We start from the raw sequence: 20,034 nt of genomic DNA on the forward strand, positions 1-20,034 counted from the left end.
GAGGGGCAAATGGGATTATGGACCTCTGGGGATTGAACCCAGGTCAGCTGTAGTCAAGGCAAAGGCCCTATTGGCTTGTACTATTAAATCAGCCCCTCTAAAAAATCTTTAACTTGGGCACTCTGATCCATTTTTAAAACTGGGTAATTAGCTAATTTATAGCACAGCGGTAGGGCGTTTGCCTTACAAGCGGCCAACATGGCCGACCCGAGTTCGATTCCTTTGCCCCTCTTGGAGAGCCCGGCAAGCTACCGAGAGTATTCGATATGCCAGACACAGTAACAACAAAGTCTCCAATGGAGACGTTACTGGGCCCGCTCGAGCAAATCGACGATCAACGGGAGGGCCTTTACCTTTACCTTTACCTTTGAGAATTTGCTAATTTGAGAACCCTGCCCTACAAATTACTATTACAGTAATTTTTTTTTTTTTACAAAAAATATATTATTCTACCTAGGTACACATAACTGCTACATTTGGAGATGTTTATTCCGTTGAAAGCAAATGGAACATCAGGAACTAGTCTGTTTTTCATAAACATTGTCTTCGTGAGATTCAGCTGCAGTCCGATCTTTCCACACTCACTGTCGAAGTTGGCCAGCATTTGTGCCGCTTGGCTGATGTTTGGTGTTATTAGAACGATGTTATTAGTGAAGTGAAGGTGATGTAGCTGTCGACCGTCTATCTTCACTCACATTCCAGTTGTCACATGACATTCTTGAGGGTGGCACTCAAGTTTTTGTGAAATGGTATTGCTCTGCCGCACCCCTCTGTTTACGTCGATGCTCACTCGCTGTAGAATGGTGAGATCCTGGAAGTGAATCTGTAACGGATCCTGATGTATTGAGTTTGAACGCTAGGGCTTCGATGACCACTTCAGTCTCAACAGAATCAAAGGCCTTCTTTAAATCAATGAACGTTAGACAGCAGCATCTTGAGCTCCCAAGAAACCTCAATGAGCTTGGTTGCCGTGTCGATATGGTTGATCACGCTGAATCCTTTTCGGAACCTGGCTTGCTCACATGGTTGTCCTTCATCAAGTGTTCTGCTAGTCCTATTAAGGATGACTCAAGTGAACAGCTTGTAGACGACGAACAACAGGCAGATTGGCCGATAGTTGCCAATGTCGTGGATTGTACATCTCCCTTCTTGTACAGTAGAATGGTCTTGCTGGTTTTCCATTGGGATGGAACCTTGCATTCCAAAAGGTAGCATATGAAGAGCCGAGTTAGTGTACTGATGAGTACTGGCGGCAGATTCTTCAGGTGTTCAGATTCTTCGGGTCTGACCTTGTCTGGGCCGGGTGCTGTTCGCTTCTTTACCGACGAAATGGCGTGTCGGATTTCGGAAGGGAGAACTTTGTGAATAACATATCCATCCTTCGGAATTCGGTATGTGGACAGGTGGACGTGGCTATTGGAGAGATCCGAGTAGAAGTCATGGATAATCTTCTCCATTGCCCTTCTGGAAGATGTGATAGATCCATCAGGACATTGGAGGGCAGTCATCTTGGTCTTGTAGTTGATGAAGGCAGGTGGGTATTGTGAATGCTTTTCCTGCTTTTTGCCGCATTGGCCAGCATTGCTGCTCTTCTCTCTTTGAGGTCTTCCTTTATCGCTTCTCTGTACTGCTTTGTTCAGGACACATCTCTTCAACTTCATCGTTCTCCTTGCACTAAAATACGCCTCAGAGACCTGGGCCCTATTATAACGCTACTGATTCTCCCAAAGAGGAATTGAAAGAGCTATGCTTGGAGTATCACGCGTCACTCGTGAGAGAAGGAATCTGGAGTTCTGAGCTCCGTTGATGATCAAGAATCAGGGACGCTGTCTTGCTTGCCAAGGCGTTGAAAATCAGATGGGCTGAACATGTAATGCGATTTGAAGATGACCACTGGACTAGAGCTGTTACTGACTGGATTCCACATGATGTCAAAAGAACGCGTGGCCGTCCACCTATGAGATGGTCAGACTTCTTCATCAAGACCCTGAACAAATGGTTTGAGGCTTTTCGTGTTCCTGTAGCGAGCAGATGCCATCAGGCTACACTAACACGCAACAGGAACAAATGGAGATGTTACTGGCGTTCGCTCGAGCAAATCGATGAACAACGAGATATCAAGTGATATCATTCTACATAATACTATACTAATAGATATCTTTTTTTTTTCTTTTTGGGTCACACCCAGCAATGCTCAGGGGTTACTCCTGGATCTGCACTCAGGAATTACTCCTGGCAGTGCTTGGGGGACCATATGGGATGCTACGTATTGAACCTGGGTCAGCCGCATGCATGGCGAATGCTACTAGTAACCCCTGAGCATCGCTGGTATAAACTATTTCAACTATTTAAAATAGATGAGAATTAGATGATAACTTTCTGTTATAAGGGATCATGCCTTCTAATATTTTGTTCATTGAAAGAATAAAAAATGTATATCATTACCTTTTACCAAACGCAGAGGCTTTTCTTTCAGATGTGGGTCTGTTTACATTCAACTTTCCAAAGGATGGTTTCTCTTTGCTTTATGAAAACGAAAAAAAGAACAAAACTCTTTTAAATAAATGTTATACATAGAATAAGAACTGTATATAAATGCCAAAATGCTATGTAGAACAAAACCTTATCTACATTATGGTTTCATGTGCCTTTCAGGTATGAGGAACAACTATAAAGTGAAAGAAAAAAATTTTTAAAAAAAGGTTTCCTGAGTCCCACCAGAAGTGATTCCTAAGCACAGAGCCAGGATTATGTCCTGAACACTGCTGGGTTTGACCTTTTTTTGTGACCTCTCAAGAAATGGTCAGGGGTCAAGGGGGTGAGGGGACAACTCCCACATGACTGCTGGGCAGTGTGGGCCTGACGGTTCAATGCCAAGACCAGCCATTTAGGGTTGTTTGGTCAAAGTGGCGCAGAGGGTTACAGTTCTATCCTCATAGGTATTTGTGGGGCCATGTTGTACTGAGAGGAGCTAGCAATAGAAAGCATGTGATGTGACCCTTTGAGATACTCCTGGATTTCAAATGGATATTTGTTCATAGGGTGAGAGACAATTTTAGGGGCTGGAGTGATAGTACAGCAGGTAGGGCATTTGTCTTGCACAGTCACCGACCCATGTTCGATCTCTGGCATCCCATATGGTTCCCTGAGCACTGACAAAAGTAATTTCTGTGTTCAGAGCATCACTAGGTATGGCCCAAAAAACAAATGAGCAACAACAAAGCCCTCCCCCAAACCACACACAATTTTATTGATTTTTTTTTGTTATGTGGGCCACACTGTCTATACTTATAGCTTATTCCTGGCTATGTGTTCAGCAGACCTAGCTGGGGATCAAACGAGGGCAGGACCCATGCAAGCCTCATAACTGTTGTACTATCTCTCCTGCCATAATTTAAGTTATAGACAAAAGACATTAACCAGTATAACCTTTTAGCTCCTAATAAAAATAAGACCTAAATCTTTTGACGTAAGCACTATGCACCAGTAAGCTGATTTTTTTAAAAAAATTTTTACTAGTGAAACACCATGAGGTACAGTTGTAGATTTATAAATTTTTGTGCTTGGGTTTCAGTTATACAATGATCGAGTACCCATCCCGCTACCAGTGCCCATTCTCCACCACCACTAATCCCAGTATCCCTCCCACCCCCCATTTCCCCCCCATCCCACCCTGCCTCTGTAGCAGGGCACTCCCTTTTGTTCTCTCTCTCCTTTTGGGTGCTGTGGTTTGCAAAAGAGGAACTGAGTTGCAGTCATGTTCATTCTATAGTCTACTTTCAGCATGCATCTCCCATCCTGGGAGGATCGATAAGCTGATTTTTGAAGAAAAATATTTAAAGTATTTCAAATTCCAAAAGGGCTCACAGTATACAAATATAAGTGATTTATGAACAGTAACTTGTATCACAGAATTAGAGAAGAGACTGAAATGCTTTACATTAATTTTCACAAATATCTTTTCCTAATTCAAAGAAATGTACTCATAGAAAAGAGCTAGTTTATGAGGCCAAGCAGGTGTCTTTTATCTTTTCCCAGTGAGTCTTGAGGCTATGGTAGTTTGAGAAGCCCCTTGTAGGCTGGTATTAAAACACAGCTTTATCGTCAGCACTAACAGGCCTTCCACAGAGAATTCTAGCTGGCTACACCTCAGTAAATGAAAAGATTAACACAGAGTCTGCTCAGATAAGCAGCTCTACAACATGGGAGGAAAATAGAAAGATGAAGGGGAAGCAAGAGTATTTTTAAGGGTTGCTTGGAAAAGGATGTGGCTTTGGGAATCTATAGAGCAAATGTGATATGAAACATCAAAACAACACGCCCAACTTTCGTCTCCACTGACCTCAGGTAAGGTACCACTGGGAAGAGATAAAGCCTATTATATCATTGTATGAACTATCTTTATAAATATCTTTGCACAAGATGATAAATATGAAATACATACGTTTGAGGGGTATAAAGGCCTTGTTTATTCAAGTCCTGGGACCTCAACTCCTGCATGGAGAGTCGGCCAGCACCACCCGTGGAAACTGAACTGCGCTTCATGCTTGTGTGACCTACATGCATTAAGAAAAACAAACAAACAAAGAAACTCTCCAGACACATTAAGCACCCAACTAGTGCTTCTCTCCTTAAAGAAAAAGGCAGTCAGGTTTTATTGATTCTTCTGGATAATCTACCCCGGCTATCTGACAGTGCCACAAAAAGTGAAGCCCTCACCTGCGACAGACACCGATTTAACTCCGTGAAATACATATACGTTCAGCACATGATAATTGACTATGTACGAGCCAGGAAGCATTCAATTAAGCAATAGAAGGATGAATAAGGTACAATTCCTGCTTCGAATCCTGACCCAGACCACATCACTGGAGCTGGCTGTGCCTCTATTTCCATGAGAAGACAAAGTCGACCCCACCAGAAGGATCTCAAGGGGTCCTTTTCCTTTGACCTCAGAAAATCGAGCTGTTCTTTTTCCTTACGCCCACCCCCCAAACCTTGCCAGACGTCACCAATTCGGACGCTCACACTTCACTCTGCCCACAACAAAGCTCCATCATCCAGTCCACAAAAGCCTCCCTCGGCTGGCTCGGACCCCGGTGAGGCGCCCTCCAAAGGCCCCGCTCGGCCCCTCCTCTGGCTCCCCGAGGCGCCCGGACTCTGAAGCCACTGGCATTCTCCCTGGCGTCGCGCGGCTCATCCCCTCGCAACCTGCTCAGCTTTTCCCCACGCTCACGCATCTGTCCGCTCCCAACGGGCAGGACGGGGCGCTCACGGCCCTCAGGGAACGTCTCGCGTCGCGCCGCCGCCCAGCCCCGCCGCTCCCCCCCCCCCCAACCGAGCCGGGCCGCCCGCCCTTCTCCTTCCCGGGGAAGTCAGGGCCGGCGCGCAGGCCGGTCGCCACAGCTGACTGGGGCTTCAACGGCTTCTCCGGCGCCTCACTGTTTTCCAGAACCGAACCGCGGACCCAAACGCACCCAAAAGGAACAGTCACCTTTCTCCCGGCGTCCCGACACGACCCAAGGAACGAATTTCAGGACACCATGCAACGGCTCGCAGTCAGCAGGGCGCCGCCGCCGCCGCCGCCGAAACCACCACCCGCGCTGCTGTCGCCGACGCTGCTGCTGCCTTTCAAATTTTTAAACTCTCCGCCTGTCGTGACGTCATCACGCCCCAGCGCGCGCGCCCGAGCGCACGACTCTCCGCGACGCTCCGCCCCGGGCGCTGGGCGGGCACGCTGGCCCCGCCCCCGACGACGAAGTCACTTCTGGTCCTTAAAGTGTAGCTCTGAGGACCCGAGCCGTTCCTTGTGCGGGCAGAACCTTCCCAGTTGCCCTGGAAACGCCTTTTCCGTACAACATGGCCGCGCCCGCTGACTCGCGTTTCTCCCGCCAGCCCACACAGTTGCTCCCAGAGGGAAGGCGTCCGGGACCCCAGTCCAGATAGGTGCCGTTCTCCGGAAGCAAGTTTGGAAGGTGGCGTGCACGTCTGTGACGGGGACCAGGTGGGGCAGCAGCTCGTCGCCGCTGGGCGTGCAGGCCGGGAGTGGCCGACTGACGAGTACCACGCGGGCCGGGTTACCCTGCTGCAGGAGGGACTCTCCTTCTTGGGTTTGTTTAGTTTTTGAGCCGTAGGTGGTGGTGGTCCTAGGATGGGGACATCCCTGCAGTACGGGGAACAAGCACCTGCGTGTGAAGCCTGCACTGCAGCTCTTTGAGCTGTATCTCCCCCGACATTTGGACTCTGGAGCATGAGCTGCCTAACCCGGAGAGCGGTGATGAGTTGCACTCTCAGCTACTAAAGACTGGATCCTTCGATCCTGTGATCCTGTAATAACTGAGCCATTAACTAGAATTGGAATTTCAGCAAGCCAGGGCAGATCCGCGCGCAGCCTTTAAATTTGTGGCTAGGGCTTCGTGCTTCTGACGAATTGCTCTAAAAAGTGCACTTTGTCCTCTTTAGACCAAACTTTGCTTTTATCCTTTTTGGACTTCATTGATGACCCTTTATTAATAAAGTTGAACAATGATTCTGGAGGACGCATTGTCTCACTATGGCCAAAACCCAGAGATAGACTTAAAAACAACTCCTTTAGAAATTTAGTGACCTTCTCTAGGCTTATTTCTTTAAAATGGTAAATTTGTCTCGTAAAGTATCTAATGACTAGAACTGTTCTGGAGCCTGTAAATGATCTAAGCACTGAGATTTATGAACCAAGGAGGTTGTGTGGAGAATCCAAGGAGATAGGAGCATATGTGATTTCAGAACTAAGATCAAGTTTTAACCCACTTCAGCTAACAAGCTGAAAACTGAATTTTCAGGATTAAATGATGAACTCTTAAGTTGGAAGTTTATAGGAAAAGATTGCAGATTTTGTTTTTTTATATATCTGTTATCTAAATGATCACGGCCATCCTGTTGTTCGTTGATTGCCTGGAGCAGGCCCCAGCAACGTCTCTTTCTTCCTAGCCCTGAGATTTTTTTTAGAAAGTGCCATATTCAAGGCTCTTTTAGGGTTAGGAGAATGAGACTCATTGTTGTTACTGGTATTTGGCGTATTGGGTATGCCACAGGGAGTTTGCCAGACTCTGCCATGTGGGCAGGTTACATTCGGTAGCCTGCCAATTGGTCCAAAGTAGGAATGAGATAATAAGATGTCACGGCCGTGTGCGCCTCCGGGAGCTGGGTTTTATAGTCTCTGGGTCTTGGCCATTGATGGGATTACATGGCGCCAGGGGGCCAGTTGGTGGGTGTGACCCCTGCCTACTGGAATATGGAGGATCTGGGTGGAGGATGCTCAGCCCCAATCCGAGCAGGCTTGGAGATCTCAGCCCTGGGACCCGCATGCCTATGTTCCTCTGCCGGTACCTTCATGCGTGTGGAGAGTGGTCTCAGCATGGTGGTGGCTGGTTCTGGAGGTCTTCGGCTGCCGGAGCCCTGGTCGGGGTGGGGAGGGAAACTCAACCTGATCCCCTCCAAGGGGCCCCGGCATGAACAACCAGGCGCGGGGGCAGGAGACTCTGCTATCTAAACATGAATTTTAAATTAATTTGTGTCAAGTTTATGTGTTTGCACATTGAGTCTGTGTGCCTAATATATTTTTCCTCAAATACAGGTTGTTGAAGAACTTAATATGAAAAACTGAGTTTGATTTCTAGTCTGTGATTCTTAGAGTTTTTAAATTTTTTTTTAACCTTTCTTTTTTATTTAAAGGAAAGAAATGTCTGTGGTGCTGCAGTTGTCACCTGGATGGTTATTGGATCATCTTTCTTTCATTAACAAGATTAACTATCAACTTTATCGACATCCCACACCTTGTTGCAGTAAAAATGAACCAGCTTCTAGTTTCCTTGACTCTCCTCATGTGAATTCTGTGCCCTCTTGTGGGTCCTCTTCTAAGTTTATTGCTATTGACTCTACCACTAAGCAAGAGAATGAGGATGGAGGAAATTGTGAAATGCCCAAACAAAAATATGTTTTTCGAGCTGAACTGTTTGATGTCCCCAAACCTTATATTACATCCACAGTTGACAAAGAATCCCAACAAAGTATTGAAAAGGAAGAGCTAATGAATAGTGTTAAAAAAGAAATGTCCACTTCCAGTATACGAAAGGTAGAAAGCTTTAAGATATTTTAATTCTTCTATAGAAATATTAATGTATTACTGTGATTGCTTCAAAATATGTTGCTGTTTACTAGGCATGAAAGAATAATGGTTAAGAATTTTTTTTTGGTGCAATAAAGAAATTTTATTATAAGGTGGTAAAAGAAAATGTGATCAAGAGAGAACCTTAGGTTCTCTAGAGGAGGAGAGCCCTGTGAAGTCAAAAGGACTACATTCCCTAAGTTGTGATGCAGGCATTGCCAGGGTAGAACATGCCTGGATTATTTTATGGCGGTGGGGGACACACCTTGTGGTGCTCAGGATTTGCTCCTGGCCCTGTGCTCAGGGATCACTGCTGGTAGGACTTGGGTGACTATATAAAATGCTGGGGACCAAACCTGGGTTGACTGTGTACAAGGCAAGTGCCCAGTACTCTGCACTATCTCTCTAGCCCTGATTTTTGCATCGGTAAATAAATAATCGGTAAAGGCCCTCCCGTTGATCGTCCATTTGCTCGAGCGGGCCCAGTAACGTCTCCATTGGAGACTTTGTTGTTACTGTGTCTGGCATATCGAATACTCTCGGTAGCTTGCCGGGCTCTCCGAGAGGGGCGGAGGAATCGAACTCGGGTTGGCCATGTTGACCGCGTGTAAGGCGAACGCCCTACCCGCTGTGCTATAGCTCCAGCCCGGCAAGCTACCGAGAGTATTTGATATGCCAGACACAGTAACAACAAAGTCTCCAATGGAGACATTACTGGGCTCGCTCGAGCAAATCGACGATAAACGGGAGGGCCTTTACCTTTACCTGATTTTTGCATATGTTTTTTAATTAATTTTTTTGTTGTTGATCTTGGGACCAGTCATGGCATTGCTGGGGGGCTATGCTGTGTTGGGGTAGAATCCAGGCCCTCCTATATGCTAGGCATGTGCTCTGTTATTTGAGCTGTCTTGCCTCCACAGAGCGATTTTTAACACCCTCCTAACATTTGGCCATTCTTTTTTTTTTTCCCTCGCTTTTTGGGTCGCACCTGGTGATGCACAGGAGTTACACTCCTGGCGGTGCTCGGGGGACTATATGGGATGCTGGGAATCGAACCTGGGCTGGCCGTGTGCAAGGCAAACGCCCTACCAGCTGTGCTATCGCTCTAGCCCCACATTTGGTCATTCTTAAAAGACTAGGTTAGTGTATTTAAAAGGCAGGTAAAGATTAGAAGCGCTATAAATTAATCAGAATCTAATAATAGCATAATTCGTTTATGCTTTGTTTTTGCATCAATCATATATCCTTACACCTATTTTATTTTTTCTCTTTTGGGGTGACACCTGGTGATAATTGGGTTACCCCTGGCTCTGCACTCAGAAATTGCTCCTGGCAGTGCTCAGGGGAGTATATGGGATGCTGAGTTTAGGCAAATGCCCTACCCTCTGTACTATCTCTTCTGCCCCATTACACCTATTTATTTGTCACTGTCCTCCTATTGTTCATCGATTAGCTCGAGCGGGTCCAGTAACATCTCTATCATGAGACTTCTCGTTACTGTGTTTGGCATATTAAATACGTCACAGGTGGCTTGCAAGGCTTTGCCGTGCGGGCGAGATACTCTCGGTAGCTTGCCGGGCTCTCCGAGAGGGGCGGAGGAATCGAACTCGGGTCGGCCATGTTGGCTGTGTGCAAGGCAAACGCCCTACCCGCTGTGCTATCGCTCCAGCCCAGCCCCACCTATTTATTTATTTATTTATTTAATTTTTGTTGGTGCCAAAAAATGTTTCTCTACGACATTCTGAAGCGCTATAGCCATACCCAGCGATGCTCATGGCTTACTCTTGGGTCTGCACTCAGGAATCACTCCTGATGGTGTTCTGGGAACCATGTGGAATTTCAGCAGTAAAAGTACATAGTCCTTGCTCTAGATTGCACCGTCTTCCTTGCTCTTTTCTCTGGAGATACTAGTTATGTATCTGATTTTTACGTGATACTCAGGTTAATCATATAGAGCTATTAAAAGTATATAGGATTTTGGGCTGGAGCGATAGCACGGTGGGTAGGGCATTTGCCTTGCATGTGGCCAACCTGGATTTGATTCCCAGCATCCCGTATGGTCCCCCAGCACTGCCAGGAGTAATTCCTGAGTGTATGAGCCAGGAGTAATCCCTGTGTGACCCAACAATAAAAAATAAATAGCTTAATGAATACAAGTATATAGGATTTTTGGAGGCATGGGGGGGTCTTACCAATCAGAGCTCAGGGGACTCCCCTGAGAGCTCCTTGTGATGATTTTTTGTTTTTGGTGGTAGCGGTGGTTGGGGATGGGGTTGTGGTGTGTGGGCATATCTGGTGGTGCTAGTGCTTTAGTGTTTTCTCCTGACTCTACTCAGGTATTAGTCCTAGCAGTGCTCAGGGACCATATTGAAACTGGGTCATCTATGCCAGGCAAGTGCGCTATCTATCTCTTTACCCCTCTCCCATTTGTATCCCCGCTCCCCATGGCAATTCTTGGCAAGTCAGGGTGTTGGGTTCCATTTGAGGGCCCTGGGATGCAGTGCTGCTTGGTTCCTAAACTGCTGGGGACTGCCAGAGGGTATTCAGGGATTCCAGGCTTTACTTGACTATGCTCAGGGTGCTGAGGTCACACTGGGGTCAACCACAAATAAGACATCTTAACCCCTTAGTGTCTCTCCAGCCCTTGGTTATCTGATGTCCTGGTTACATGGACAAGTTCCTCTCTTCAGAAATGAAGGATGTTGAGTATAATTATATCAAATATCCTAATTGATAGTTGAAACTGATAGCTATTTATGCACAGTTTTCTTTTGTTCTACAGATGTCAATGCTGTGTTTCATTTTCTGGTATTTTTTAATAATAATAGTAAATAAGGCTAAAGCAACTTTTTATCACCTGTTAAGTTTGCAGTAATAGTTATTGCTTGGGGAGTAATAATTTAATTATGTATAATAATTTTTTTTTGTGAAGTAAATAGATATTATTTGAAGGGTATTTGAAGGTGTGGATGGGGAGAGAGAGAAAGAGAGAGAGAGAGAGAGAGAGAAAGAGAGATATGCACTGAGGAGAGAACATGGGCTTCTCCAAGGCTGGAGAGAGCTCCTTCACACATCCCAGCATGAAAGCATGATAGTGCACATCTAAAGAGGGGAAGTGTGGGTGACACATATGCTCAAGGCACCACATGTGCTCGGCCACGTGGGCATGAGCAGCACATGGACTCCTTGGGCAGCATATGCACCATAATAATTCTTTTCTCTTAAGGACATGCAGCATGGAAAATGTTTTGTAGAAAGAAAATTATGTATTTCAAAACATCCATATTATAAAAATGGAAACAGAATTTTCTTCTTTTTGTTTACTCTTTAGAAACGTAAAAGATGTATTGATTTCAATCAAGGTGAACTGGATGCGATGGAATACCATACCAAGGTAAGTGTGACTTGTTTATCAGTGACACTAATGAAGCAGTGAAATAAATGGATGTTATAAAAGATATTCTTTGTTTTTTAAAATTTTACTTATTTAGTTTTTGGGCCACACCTGGCGGTGCTTAGGACTTACACCTGGCTTTTTGCTCAGGGGTCATTCCTGGTAGGGATTGGGGGAACATATCGGATGACAAGGATTGAACCTGGGTCAGCCATGTACAAGGCAAGCGTCTTATCCATTGTACTATTGCTCCAGCCCCAAAAAATGTTCTTGAAAGTCATACAACCATTTAATCAAGGTTGGAATTGGAATAATTTGTTGTTAGTTAAATAATACTTTAAAGCAGTTTTAATTAAAATTTTATGTGTTTTAGTTTCATGTATGTAACAATAAAATTATGCTGCACATTAAGTTTAGACATTTTATGTTACGAACCTAATTGTCTAGGTAAAGCAACTTAGAAGACTACTGAACTGTGACTGGGTCTCCTGTCTGTGACATTGTTTGGAGACTTTCTAAATGCAGTAAAACGAAAAAGTGACTTTTCTTTTTCCTCAAGGGACTAGTGTCCATACTGCTTAACATCTGTTTAACAACCAAGAATCTTTTTCTTGGAAAATATTTATTTGCTTATTTTTGATACAGGCTACACCTAGCAGTGCCATCTTTAGGAAGTGGGGCCACTTCTGGAGTTGCTCTGGAAATGATTTGTCCTTGGTCAGTAGTGCTGGAGGAGAGGTACCACTAAGTGGTCCTGGTGGCTAGTCACCATGGTCATTTCCCTCATTACTGAGGGAACTGAGGGATTAATACACTGCCAGGGATGATACTGACTGCCCTTCCCAGGTACCCTAACATATTCTTAACTTTTCATTATAGTATAAAATGGTTTTATTGTTGATATTAATAATTTTTTTTTTCTTTTTGGGTCACACCCGGCGATGCACAGGTTCCTCCTGGCATGCTCTCAGGAATTACTCCTGGTGGTGCTCAGGGGACCATATGGGATGCTGGGAATTGAACTCGGGTCAGCCGCGTGCAAGGCAAACGCCTTACCCACTGTGCTATAACTCCAGCCCCGATATTAATAATTTAATCTATGTATAAATTCAAATATTGAAAGAGTAGTAAAAATCTCCTTATTCAGTAAACTGTTTAAATACTTACAATTCTTACAATGCTTAAATTTTTTTCTTACAGGTCAGGGAAGTGATTATGGATGGGTCATCACAGTTAATTCAAGAAGGTCTCAAAAGTGGCTTCCTTCATCCATTTTCTGAAAAAGAAGACAAATGTAAAAAACCCATTACTTTACCACTCGATACGTGCAGTTTGTCAGATTTATGTGAAATGGCAAAACATTTGCCTTCCCTGAATGAAATGGAACTTCAGACATTACAATTGATGGAAAATAATACTTCGTTCACAGAGCAGGATTTATTTTCACGGGTTGTTGAAAATAATTCTACCTTTACAAAAATGATTACTTTAATGGGACAGCAGTACTTGTTGCCACCAAGAAGCAGTTTTCTTTTGTCTGACATTTCTTGTATGCATCCACTTTTGAACTGTAAGTAATTTTTATGTTTATTTTTAGAACAAATTTTCTAAAAATTGCCGGCATTCTCAAAAATTGAGTTAGGCTGATGTTAAAGTAGGATAAATATTTTAGGATAGGCAACAATTTTCTTAATGTAGTTTCCTTTGAAATTCAGTTTTAGCATGTTAACTTTTCCTTGTTGAAAAATTGAGACTTTTTTGTAATGAACAAGGATAAAAACTACTTCCCAAGACCACAGATAGTTAATGCTTTGTACTTTGTATTCAGTGTACTATTAATTTTGACCAAATTAACTTTATTGAACTCTTCTTCAAGGTAGATACACTTTAGATGTGAATATTTCTAAACCATTCCTAGATTTTTAGGTTACATTTTAAGTTAATTATTTATTTAGGTTATTTATTTAGGTTAAATATTCAAATTTATTTTCTTAAAATTTCTTGAAATATTTTCCTGGATAAAATGAATAGTTTAAAGATTTAAGTCTGCAACCATACAGAGCTGAATTTGAATTTAAATTCTGAAACTTAATTGTGAATCTTTGGACTATGCACCTTACAAAATTAATCCTCAGTTCTCTCATCTATAAAATGGATAGGAAAAACCTACTTTTGAGATAATTTTAGCATTAATGAGATAACCTGCGAAGGTTATCTCTTTTTAAAAATTAATTTTATTAATTTTAATCTACTTGAAAATAGTTTTAAAACCATTGCTTCCTTGTTTTATTTGCATTCTTTTTTGCCTAGTAATTTGTACTTCTAAGTAAATTAAAACTTATATGCTTAAGGATGAGAAGATATGAGATTTCTCCACCTCTTGAGGTGAAACTTAAGAGGTTTATCAAATTCACTTTATCTACTGTTTGTGCATTTTATGGTAGTGTTTTAAGTCATTAAAATAATATAGCACATAGGGCCGGAGTGAATACAGCAAGTAGGGTGTTAGCCGAGTTTGCGGCTGACCCAAGTTCAATTCATGGCATCCTATATGGTTTCCTCAGCCCCACCAGCAAAGATCTCTGAGCACAGAGCCGGGAGTAAGCTCTGAACACCCCAGTGTGGCCCTCAAACAACTCATATATATATATGATTATATTAGTATATAATGTAAACAATATATATTAGCATATGATAAAAACCATTTTTTAGTATCAGCTATTTTATACATGTTGGTAATTCATATTACAATATCATACATTATTCAGGGTAAATGACAGGATAACAAATTAGTGAGAAAATTGTGCTACTTTTTGAATATTTTTCCCTTTATTTTTGTTTTAGATTTTGTTTTTGGGTCACACTCAGTGGTGCTCAGGTGTCACACCTGGGTCTGTGCATAGAGGTCACTTTTTTTTTTTTTTTTGGTTTTTGGGTCACACCTGGCGACGCTCAGGTGTTACTCCTTGCTCTGCACTCAGGAATTACCCCTGCTGGTGCTCAGGGGGCCATAAGGGATGCTGGGAATCGAACCCAGGTCGGCCGTGTGCAAGGCAAATGCCCTATCCACTGTGCTATCACTCCAACCCTAGAGGTCACTTCTGACAGTGCTCAGGGAACCATTATATGGTGCCAGGATTTGAACCTGAGTTGTGGTCACAGAACATTTTATTATATTTTACAGTTGATTCCAAGACAGATTATTTTAAAAAAAAGGCCCTCCCGTTGATCGTCGATTTGCTCGAGCGGGCCCAGTAACGTCTCCATTGGAGACTTTGTTGTTACTGTGTCTGGCATATCGAATACTCTCGGTAGCTTGCCGGGCTCTCCGAGAGGGGCGGAGGAATCGAACTTGGGTCGGCCATGTTGGCCGCGTGTAAGGCGAACGCCCTACCCGCTATGCTATCGCTCCAGCCCTAGATTATTTTAAAATAAAGAGTTAAAAAAGGCAAAACAAAATGAAATCCAAACAACCACATTAATTTGAAAGGATAGGATTAATGTGGCTGCCAACATTTTTTGACACATATATATCATAAGTGTCCAGTTCAGTGAGCTGTATACAATTGTAGCTGTATTAAAAGGTGAAATCCTGTTAAAATCTCTAAATTATAGTTTTCTAGTTAAATTATTCTCTTGGGCTGGAGCGATAGCACAGCGGGTAGGGCGTTCGCCTTACAAGCGGCCAACATGGCCGACCCGAGTTCGATTCCTCCGCCCCTCTCGGAGAGCCCGGCAAGCTACCGAGAGTATTGGATATGCCAGACACAGTAACAACAAAGTCTCCAATGGAGACGTTACTGGGCCCGCTCGAGCAAATCGACGATCAACGGGAGGGCCTTTTTATTCTCTGTGAATAAATTCTACAAATCTTTTTGTTGTATTCCTGTGACTATACTGAATGCTTCAGATTTGAAGATTATTATTATTATTGAGTTGTTTAACAGTACTGCTACCTCTTTATTTAAAAAAAATTATGAGGGGGCTGGAGCGATAGCACAGTGGGTAGGGCGTTTGCCTTGCACACGGTGGACCTAGGTTCGATTCCCAGCATCCCATATGGTCTCCTGAGCACTGCCAGGAGTAATTCCTGAGTGCATGAGCCAGGGGTGACCCCTTTGCATCGCCGGGTGTTACTCAAAATTATGAAAGCACCATGACTGGAAAATTTATTCATAGTTGGGTTTTAGACATTCTGTGTTCCAGCACCAGTCCCAGCACCAGTGTTTTTTCTGCACCAGGGTTACCGGGCTTCTTCCCAACCACTCCCCCCTCCCCAGCCTGCCACCTTAACAGGCACATTTTAAGTTTGATGTTTCAGTTAACCTCTTACCTTCAGTGTTATTAACTCTGTGGTTTGAATATTTAGCGACTGCTCCTTTACACCACTGATGGACTCAATTCCTCTTGACCCCTACTCCCCATTGCTTACCACTGATCTCCTTCCCCCATCACCCGCAGCGTCCCCATGTCTTTCCTTCTGTCTTTCTCCTCCCTATACTCTGTATTATTTTAAGTGTTAAGTGGTCGTGTAGAAAAACAGTGAACATTCTGTAGAAACTTTGATAGGTAATCGTGATGCTGGGCAATGGCACAGCTCCCAGTAGTCAAATAGTCACAAATACAGATGATTTTTGAAATTGTGTTTTTGCTTTCAGGTAGGAAAACATATGATGTCATTGTGATAGACCCACCATGGCAAAACAAGTCAGTTAAAAGAAGTAATAGGTAAGTTTAAATGAATGATCGATGTTTACTATGCCAATTAGCTACACTTTTTTTGGGTGGGGTTGGGGGATCACACCTGGCAATGCTCAGGGGCTACTCCTGGCTCTGCACTCAGAAATTACTCCTTGTAGTGCTTGGGAGGACCATATGGAATGCTGGGGATTGAACTTGGGTCGAATTTTTCTTACCCACTGTACCCCTAGATATACTTTTTTAAAGCTATTTCCCTTTATATGTTTGGATACAAATAATAAAATTAATTAATTCGTAATATAAATTGTGTGAAATCTCTATAACATTGCAACATTTATAGTGACCTTAATTGGTTAATTCTTTTAGCTAGAATATAGATGTAAAAATATCAAGATTAATTTATTAACAACTACAATTACTGACTGAACTAGTTCAGGGTCTTTTTTGTAATACTAAAGCTAACTTTCTTTTTTCTTTTCTTTTCTTTTTTTTTTTTTTGCCTTCTATGGGCTGGAGCGATAGAACAGTGGGTAGGGCGTTTGCCTTGGCAGATGGCCGACCTGGGTTTCATTCCTCCGTCCCTCTCAGAGAGCCCGGAAAACTACCTAGAGAATCTTGCCCACACGGCAGAGCCTGGCAAGCTACCTGTGATGTATTTGATATTCCAAAAACATTAACAACAAGTCTCACAATTTGTTGTGAGACGTTACTGGTGCCCGTGCGAGCAAATCGATGAACAACAGAAGGACAGTGCTACAGTGCTACAGTGCCTTCTATGATACCACATTCTAAACTTTAAAAATATTTTCATTATTTGGGTTGTAGTGATAATACAGCAGATAAGGATGCTTATCTTGCCCGGATTTGATACCTGCATCTCATATGGTCCCATGAACCTATCAGGAGTAATTCCTGAGTGCAGAACCAGAAGTAATACTGAGCAATTATTTATTTATTTTGAAAGGGTTGGGGGCACACTGGCAGTACTCAGGGCTTACACCTGGCTCTGCACTGAGGGATCAGCACATGTGGGATTTGGGGGACTTTATGCCAGGGATTGAACCTGGGTTAGCTGCATGCAAGGCAAGTGCCCTATCTACTATATTATCACTCTGGCCCCCTTTCTAATTTATCCCTTTCTTTCTTTCTTTCTTTCTTTCTTTCTTTCTTTCTTCTTTCTTTCTTTCTTTCTTCCCTTCCTTCCTTTCCTTTCTTTCCTTTCCCCTTCCTCTCTTCCTCCCTCCCTCCCTTCCTTCCTTCCTTCCTTCCTTCCTTCCTTCCTTCCTTCCTTCTTTCCTTTCCCTTCCTTCCTTCCTTCCTTCCTTCCTTCCTTCCTTCCTTCCTTCCTTCCTTCCCCTTCCTTCCTTCCTTCCTTCCTTCCTTCCTTCCTTCCTTCCTTCCTTCCTTCCCTCCCTCCCTCCCTCCCTCCTTTCTTTCCTTCCTTCTTTCTTTCTTTCTTTCTTTCTTTCTTTCTCTCTCTCTCTCTCTTTCTTTCCTCCCTTCCTTCCTTTCCTTTCTTTCCTTTCCCCTTCCTCCCTCCCTCCCTTCCTTCCTTCCTTCCTTCCTTACTTCCTTCCTTCTTTCCTTTCCCTTCCTTCCTTCCTTCCTTCCTTCCTTCCTTCCTTCCCTCCTTCCTTCCTTCCCTCCCTTCTTTCTTTCTTTCTTTCTTTCTTTCTTTCTTTCTTTCTTTCTTTCTTTCTTTCTTTCTTTCTTTCTTTCTTTCTTTCTTTCTTTCTTTCTTTCTTTCTTTCTTTCTTTCTTTCTTTCTCTCTTTCTCTCTTTCTCTCTTTCTCTCTTTCTTTCTCCTTCCTTCCTTCCTTCCTTCCTTCCTTCCTTCCTTCCTTCCTTCCTTTTTTCTTTCTTTTTCTTTTTTTTTGCTTTTTGGGTCACACCCGGCGATGCACAGGGTTTACTCCTGGCTCTGCACGCAGGAATTACCTCTGGTGGTCCTCAGGGGGCCATATGGGATGCTGGGAATCGAAACCCGTGGGCTGCGTGCAAGGAGAACGCCCTACCCGCTGTGCTATTGCTCCAGCCCTCTTTCTTTCTTTCTTTCTTTCTTTCTTTCTTTCTTTCTTTCTTTCTTTCTTTCTTTCTTTCCTTTCTTTTCTTTCTCTCTTTCTTCCTTTCTTTCCTTTCTTTCTCCTTCCTTCCTTCCTTCCCTCCCTCCCTCCCTCTCTCCTTCTCTCCTTCCTTCCTCCCTTCCTTCCTTCCTTCCTTCCTTCCTTCCTTCCTTCCTTCCTTCCTTCCTTTCTCCTTCCTTCCTTCCTTCCTTCATTCCTTCCTTCCTTCCCTCCCTCCCTCCCTCTTTCTTTCTTTCTTTCTTTCTTTCTTTCTTTCTTTCTTTTCTTTTCTTTTCTTTTTTTATTGAATCATTATGAGATAGACTATCACAAAGCTATTCACAATTGGGTTTCAGTCATACAGTATTCCAACACCCATTCCTCTACCAGTCTACATTTCCCACCACCAATTTCCCTAGTATCCCTACCTCCCTTTACCCCCCTCCTCCACCCTCTGGTCTGCCTCTATGCCAGGCACCTTTCTTCTTGCTCTCTCTCTCCTTTTGTGCATCATGGTTTGAAACTGGGTGGTGGCTTTGGGTTGTGGATGTGACTACTGGGGCTTCCAGAAGTACAGGGAGGTGGAGAGCCATAGTCCATCTCGACCAAGAAAGCCTGGAGATTTCAGTCACAAAACCCACATACCCCAATTTTTCAGCAGGTTAATATTTTAGTGAGGTTTGTCCTGAGATGGTGGAATCCGGCCAAGGGCATGGTGGCAATTTTGGATTGTGAGAGTGGGTGGCTACTGGGTGGTCACTTCCCTCTGATGTACTCTATCAGATGTACAGCCTTTCGTGGGTCTGAGATAAACTGTGCCTTCTGATCTATTTTGAGATTTACTTTTGGGTCTCTGAAGAAGGCCAGTGGAAGAGCTTCCATCGTGGCTCTGGAGTTGGTTCGTGGGGTTGACTGCTGGAGCTTTCAGGAGTATAGGGAACTTGGGGAAGGCAGCCCATTCTGACTAAAGAAAGCTTGGGGATTTCAGTCACAAAACCCTGCATACCCGAATTTTCAGTGGTTAATGTCTTGGTGAGGTCCATTTTGAAAAGGTGGAGTCTGGCCTGGGTCATGACATAATTTTGGATTGTGGGTGTAAGTGGCTGCTGAAGACTCTGCTTGGGTGGGCACTGGCAAACCCACTGCCTTCTGATGTACCTTAATTGTATACTGCCTTGTGCAGGTGTGAGATTAACTGCAGCTTTTGATCTTTCCGAAGTTTATTTATGGGTCTCTGAAGCAAGGCCTATAAATGAGCTTGTATAGCCAAGCTGGAGGTGGTTTGTGGGTGTAGCTCTCACATACCTAACTTTTGGCCCTTTAATTTCTTGCAAAACGGTCCTAAGTTGTTGGAGTCTGGCCAGAGGCACAGCGGTGATTTTGCGGTGTCAGGAAACCTGAGGGCACCATCAGGCTGCTCATGGGCTCTCTCCGGGTGTCCAGGTTGACATGCTGACAGTGCTGTGCCCCCTGAGCCTCAGGCAGCAGCAGAAGTGGAGTAGGCAGGGATCAGAACTGGGTCCAGGGCTGCTACAGTATGCAGCCTGGGTACGCTGAGCAGGCTGCAACCACAAGTCCAGCAGAACCTGACCAGGGGAAACACGCCCTCATCTTTTGATCTTCAGACAGTTGGCACTCAGGGAGGATTTCCTCTATAATATGCCGTGGGGCTGGTCCAGGGAGGAAAGGGTGGCAGCCCTGGTCCCCCTGTTCCCTCAGTGTTGAATCAC

At 43.9% G+C, this 20,034-nt stretch overlaps 2 protein-coding genes across 3 annotated transcripts in view; one reads left to right on the forward strand and one right to left on the reverse strand.

Annotated features, from left to right (window-relative positions):
* The window catches only part of NDC80 (NDC80 kinetochore complex component), a 32,317-nt gene extending 26,738 nt beyond the window's left edge, over positions 1 to 5,579 (reverse strand). The window contains exons 1-3 of the mRNA XM_056138270.1: positions 5,478 to 5,579; positions 4,445 to 4,556; positions 2,446 to 2,523 (exon numbers count right to left, since the gene is read on the reverse strand). Coding sequence (XP_055994245.1) covers positions 2,446 to 2,523; positions 4,445 to 4,545 — 179 coding nt within the window. The 5' untranslated portion in view covers positions 4,546 to 4,556; positions 5,478 to 5,579. The remainder of the gene's footprint in view (positions 1 to 2,445; positions 2,524 to 4,444; positions 4,557 to 5,477) is intronic.
* A 224-nt stretch (positions 5,580 to 5,803) lies between these two features.
* METTL4 (methyltransferase 4, N6-adenosine) overlaps positions 5,804 to 20,034 on the forward strand; it is a 34,950-nt gene continuing 20,719 nt past the window's right edge. For both annotated transcript variants that reach the window (XM_056138148.1, XM_056138149.1), the window contains exons 1-5: positions 5,804 to 6,004; positions 7,714 to 8,113; positions 11,478 to 11,540; positions 12,741 to 13,110; positions 16,199 to 16,268. In XM_056138148.1, coding sequence (XP_055994123.1) covers positions 7,721 to 8,113; positions 11,478 to 11,540; positions 12,741 to 13,110; positions 16,199 to 16,268 — 896 coding nt within the window. In that variant the 5' untranslated portion in view covers positions 5,804 to 6,004; positions 7,714 to 7,720. The remainder of the gene's footprint in view (positions 6,005 to 7,713; positions 8,114 to 11,477; positions 11,541 to 12,740; positions 13,111 to 16,198; positions 16,269 to 20,034) is intronic.

Source organism: Sorex fumeus, unplaced genomic scaffold, assembly GCF_029834395.1.
Source record: "Sorex fumeus unplaced genomic scaffold, SorFum_2.1 ptg000128l, whole genome shotgun sequence".
NCBI classification, from domain to species: domain Eukaryota; kingdom Metazoa; phylum Chordata; class Mammalia; order Eulipotyphla; family Soricidae; genus Sorex; species Sorex fumeus.